This window comes from Kryptolebias marmoratus, linkage group LG17 (genome assembly GCF_001649575.2).
Source record: "Kryptolebias marmoratus isolate JLee-2015 linkage group LG17, ASM164957v2, whole genome shotgun sequence".
Taxonomy (NCBI): Eukaryota; Metazoa; Chordata; class Actinopteri; order Cyprinodontiformes; family Rivulidae; genus Kryptolebias; species Kryptolebias marmoratus.
In genome coordinates, this window is record NC_051446.1 from 1,929,553 (window position 1) to 1,935,503 (window position 5,951).

The following is a 5,951-nucleotide window of genomic DNA, read 5'->3' on the forward strand; positions in this document are numbered from 1 at the left end:
AAAAAAAAAGTTTCAAACAAAAAATTAGTGACTTCAATCAAAAAAAAAAAATCTTTAAATAAATTTTTGTTTTGTAAACAAATATTTTTATGGTTAAAAAGTTTTTAAGATGTTTTTTTGTTTGACATTATTATTTTTTTGATTGAATACTACTTTTTTTTGTTTGACATGATTTTTTTTTTTGATTGAATACTCCTTTTTTTGTTTGACATCATTTTTTTTTTGATTGAATAATTGTGAAACAAATCTAACTCCATATGCAACTTGTGGAGATTAGCTGGTGATTCAAAATTGCAAGAAGATAGTCTAACTGAATTCTAAGTGTTTGCAACCAAGTGACCAGCAAGCCATGTGGCTGTGTTTTAAACAGCCAGTTTTTGAAAATGATGACCTATTCCTGTGTTCACAGCTTGCAAAACTGCATTGTTGGCCATGTATTTTATTTTATTTTCACCTTCACCCACTTCAGCTGGCTTTGTACGTACCTTGGCAGCTGCCCTTACATTTATAATTTAATCTGCTGGAGTACACTTTAGAAAGATAGGCAGATTTGGAACAGTTATTCAGTGATTATCATTTATTATCAGCATGATTTGTAGACATGGACATTTCCCTTGGACATTTCCTGTTAGAGAGCTCCATTTAGGTGTCACAGTACAGCTCTAGTGCTCTTGAGTTTGCAACAATTGACTATTTATAGAGAAAGGTTGTCACATAAATCTTTTGAACTTGATCAAATCTCAGGCTATAGAGCTGGGTGCCTCTGTGGCTTACGTGAGGAAATTGGGAACCACTGCAAACATTGCAAGACATTCTGGAAGCCTCCTCATGAGTGCTGTTCACCAACTAGTTGCAGCCCAGTGAGATGCCACCTTTAGTCTTAATTGACCAAAGAATTTATTTCCAATCACTAGATTTTAGTATTCAAGTCTCTGGGTTTACAGTGGGTTGCTAAAGTATTCACCTCCCCTAGTTTATTCTTTTAAATATATTTTTAACTTATAACTTATATTAGTAAAGGGAAAGATAATGCCACCACATCAGACCTACCAAGAGAGGGTCGTCCACCAAAACTCATAAACAGGTCATTAATCAAACAAACATCCAAGCCCAAAGATAACCCTGATGGAGCTGCAGCTTTTCTGCAGAGATGGGATGATCTGTCCATAGGACCAATATGAGCTGCACAGAGCTAGGCTTTATAGAAGAGTATAGGGAAAAAGAAACTGCTTCAGGCCATCAAAGACAATACCATGTCTGAGGCAAATCTATCACCTCTCATCATGCTGAGAACACCAACCCCATAGTGAAGCATGGTAATGGCAGCATCATATTGTGGGATGTTTTCCATCAGGAAGGACTAGAAACTAGGCAAAGTTAAAGGAAAGGTGGTTGTAGTAAAATACAGAGAAATTCTTGAGAGAAACTTGTTGGAGTCTTCCACAGATTTGAGACTGGGACAGAAGTCCACCTTCTAGCAAGACAACGACTCTAAACACAGGGCTGAAGAACACTCCTCTGGTTTGAGGAGAACCAGTTAAATGGTTGAATGGTCCAGTTAGAGACCAAACCTCAGTCCGACTGAGAATCTCTGGTTTGAGTTAAAGATTGTTGGACACAAGCAGCACCATCCAGCATGGAGGAGCTGCAGCAGTTTAGTTATGAAGAACAGACACAAAGTCCAGGTTAGCTGGACCAAGATCATGTAAACAAACCTGAGGAGACCTGATGCTGGAACTGCTGCAAAAGGTGGCTCTACACAGAATTGACATTAGGTGATGAATAGTTTTGCCCATGATTTGCCTTTTGCACAGGCCTGGTTTTGAACTATCAGGCTAGGTAGTATTTGTGGGTCACTGGGTTTCATTTGTGTATATTCAGCCATTTTCAAAATATAGCTTTATAGAAAAGAATGAAGTCAAGTTTCTCACTGCACCCCCTAAAATCTACTGCAAAACAGAGCTCTGAAGACAGGCTGTAAAGGAGCTTTGGTGCTGTAATCCTAGTTTGTCCTCAGGAAATCAGATAGTTACTTCTGAGCTGGAGTTTCTTGACATTATAACTTGCTAGATAGAAGAGTTTTAAGACTGTTTGAGCTGTTGTTGGCATGTAGTGTAAGTGATTTGGGTTTGTACCCTTTCTCTTCCCAGTTCAGTGGGTTGTAGAAGTTGTTGAACGTGCTGATCTTAGGTCCGTGGGCCTCTGATATGTTATGATATGTCATGTTTTTGATGTCTCTGTGTCTGCAGCCTTTGGTGTTCAGCTGATGCAGTTTGTCCTTCTGATGAAACTGGAGCTCCAGGACACCACAGACACGCTGGATGTGTTCTTGATGAAACACACGGTAAGTTGAAGATTCAAATGTCCTGCTTTCTCAGAGGAAAACAAGAATTTATCATAAAAAAGAGAGAAAGTTAGAACTATTTTGGTCAAACCTTGAATTCAGTGTCTTGCACAGTCTCAGTAGGCCAGCTCAATTGTAAGTGATAAACAAATAATACATAGTTTCACTTCAACTTCAATAAGGGAAAGTAATAATAACTGATAGTAGTATCAACTAGATACATATTTGAAACAATCTTGGTTGTCTTGGTCCTCTGCAACAGGCTTATAACTTTCCACAGAATGCCTACAAATGCCAAACTCCTTTCTCACAAACAGCTAAACATTTTTACCAACACTGAGCTCCTGCTGTCAGCAGCATCAGACTGGCATGTTTTTGTTGTTCCAATCTATATCAGGGCTCCAAACTCCAGGTGTTTTTAGAAACAGAATTTTATAAATGTAGCAAGTTGGCTAGCTAGATTAATATACAGGAATCATCTAATCAGTACATCCAACACACTGACAAGGTGTTTATCACAGACATGGGTCACATTTGTACAAAGTTCAAGTTAATATTAAACTTGCAGAAACAATGTGTACTAACATAAAGAACAAGGACAGAGGAGACATTCAAGAGATATGCAAGTTTACACAAGTCATGAATGTTGTTTCTTCACAGCTACAAATTCCAGAATAAGCCTGTGTTACTTGAGGGTTGGAGTGGCAATATTCCTATTCAGTGAGGTCTGAAAGAAGATCCAACCTATCACATGTGGTTGTACAAAAATCAGTTCAGATTAATTCTTGTCAAAAGCAGTCCAGGACCCACAAAGGGTCTGGTTTTTGGTCCCACTGGCTGTTTGGTTTTTAGAGTGTGGAACTCCAGAACAACTCAAATCTGTCAGAACATTCCTGGAATAAACTGTGTGCACAGAGAGTACTGACATCAAGAAAGTCCCTTTCGTGTTATTAAGTGTTTGTATTGTCCTTCAGGAACTGTTCTTCAGTGTGTCAGCGGAGGAAGCGTCAATCAGTGAGACGGCTCAAAACAGAATAAGTCAAATCATGAACATCCTTTGTCCACCAGAGGGCAGTGTGGGTACGTTTAATCAAAGCCAGCAACAAGAAACCACCAGGACTGAAAGATAAAAAGTGATGTCAGAGAAAAAATATATATTTTCAATGATTGACAAACAACAATTTTTACTGAATTAGCTGTGTGCTTCCTGGTAGAAATACAGCAGTAGTTGAATTTACCTGTTCTTTTATTTACAAACTCTATTTTCAGAAATACATATAAAATATTTGATAAGAAATACTCATAGCTGATAAAAAAGTCACTGGTGTTCAAATTCATCATGACTATCATCATTGACTGTTTTTAGAATTATTAAACATTGTTTTGGAATTCTTTCAATTTATAAATGTTTGTGGTATTTAACAAGAAAATAATCAGAATTCCTAAAACAAATGAATCTGTACAATTTTTCTTTCTTTCACTAAATACGCTGATATTTCTAAATCATAACAGATGTTTAGGAAAATTCCACAGTGGAGCTCTGAGTTTGATTTCTGCTACTTTCTCTGGCAGCAGGGTTAAAAATAGTCTGACATTTTCTTATGTTGGATTGTTTGTCAGGTCAGCATCCATGGCTCGATCTGTGTTTGACTGCGTACAGACCAGAAGGTGATGAAGGGCAGAACCAGACCTGCTACCAGATCTGCAACACAACCATCTTTACCCAATCAGACCCCACCTAAAAGAACACAGGAGTCTTACAGATGACAAGGGAACAGAGTCATGCAGAAATAAAACCTCTGAAATGTTTGTATTTGTGTTTATTTAGTCAGTATTTTAATATTTGTAAATATATTGATTTGAACCTGTATAAAACAGTAACATTAAGTTTTTGTTATTTTTATTTTTTATACAGCCTAATGTGAGTTCTTAATGGCTTTCAAAATAAAAGAATAAAGTAATACATTTAATATTTGTAGCTTGATCTGTGTCTGTGAACAAACAAATACAAGAGGAGAGTGTTTCTTATCTGCAGCATAGAGCTTTAAGGTTGCTGTAATTAAACCTTTACTTAAGAAACCCAATCTTGATTCAGGAGTTCTGTCCAATTATAGACCTATAGCTAATCTCCCATTCATCTCAAAAAAGTTTTTTTAAAAATCATTGCAAATCAATTGTGTGAACATCTGGACAGAAATAATCTGCTTGATGAGTTTCAGTCAGGGTTTAGAGCTCATCATAGCACAGAAACAGCACTGGTGAACGTTACTAATGATATTCTCATGGCCTCAGACAGTGGACTTGTGTCTATACTTGTCCTGTTAGATCTCTGTGCTGCATTTGATACAACTGATCACAATATTCTATTACAGAGGCTTGAACATTATATTTGGATTGAAGGAACAGCTCTAAAATGGTTTAAAACATGTTTTTTTTGATAGAGTTCAGTTTGTTAATGTTAACAATTAATCATCTTCATAGACCAAAGATTACATTGAGTTTCTCAGGGTTCAGTGCTTGGACCTATACTCTTTACTTTATATATGCTTCCAAGTTATTAGACAGCATGGGGTATTTTTTTGTTATGCCAATTATACTCAATTATATTTGTCCATGAAACATGATGAATCCAATCAGTTCCTTAAATGTCAAGCATGTCCTAAAGACAAAAACCTGGATGACTCTTAATTTTCTGCTTTTAAACTTAGACAAGACAGAGGTAGTGGTTTCTCGACCTGAGCATCTTGGGAATAAACTTTGCAGCCTTTTACTTCCTCTGAATGGCATTAATTTGGCCTACAGTTCTAATGTAAAGAACCTTGGTGTTATTTTTTTATCAGGATATGTTTTTTAAACCCCCACAATTAAAATGTTTCCAGGATTTCTTTTCTCCACCTACATAATATCACTAAAATTAGAAACATGTCTCCAAATGATGTTGAAAAGCTGACTTATGCATTTATCACTTCTACGCTGGACTAATGTAATTCTTTGTTATCTGGGTGTCCAAAGAACTCTTTAAAAAGTTTTCAGTTGATCCAAAATACTGCTGCCAGAGTTCTAATGAGAGTTAGGAGGAGAGATCATATTTTTCCAATTTTAACTTCTCTCCATTGGCTCCATCTTATATTAAAGATCTCACTCTGTGGGGGCTTTGGGGGTCCCCGGTGTTCCCTTGGCCCCAGTCTGCTGTATTGGTGTGGGCAGGCGAGTCGGGAGGGGGCCAGTTGTGGAACTGGCCCTGGGAGGAGTCGTGCCCGTACCTTGGTACCCATCCCCTTCCTCCCAGCATATGCAACACAACTCATCAGTAGGGTCTTGATGTGTGGGGCGGAGAGCCCTGCAGGCATGGGGGGAGCACCAGGTAGTGCCTTCCTCTTGCCATGTTTGGCCCCGCCCTGCACCTCTATTTTAGTGCATTTCAGACACTTAGGGCTCTGGGGTTGGGGAGGATCCTGCTGTCTGCAAGCAGTGGGGCCCCGCTGACCCCATTTTAATGCACCTGTCCATTAGCAGGGGCTGGGGTTTTGGGGGTGGCTGGGGTTCTCTGATGGTGCCATTGGGGGGTCTGCCTGCAGGTTGCTGCCCCCTTGGTGTGGGGTTGTTT

At 38.5% G+C, this 5,951-nt stretch overlaps 1 protein-coding gene across 6 annotated transcripts in view; it reads left to right on the forward strand.

Annotated features, from left to right (window-relative positions):
- Positions 1-4,314, forward strand: part of pot1 (protection of telomeres 1 homolog) — a 134,741-nt gene extending 130,427 nt beyond the window's left edge. For all 6 annotated transcript variants that reach the window (XM_037980784.1, XM_017435587.3, XM_037980788.1 and 3 more), the window contains 3 exons: positions 2,250-2,344; positions 3,319-3,424; positions 3,965-4,314. In XM_037980784.1, the coding sequence (XP_037836712.1) occupies positions 2,250-2,344; positions 3,319-3,424; positions 3,965-4,086 (323 nt within the window). In that variant the 3' untranslated portion in view covers positions 4,087-4,314. The remainder of the gene's footprint in view (positions 1-2,249; positions 2,345-3,318; positions 3,425-3,964) is intronic.
- Positions 4,315-5,951: the final 1,637 nt, after the last annotated feature.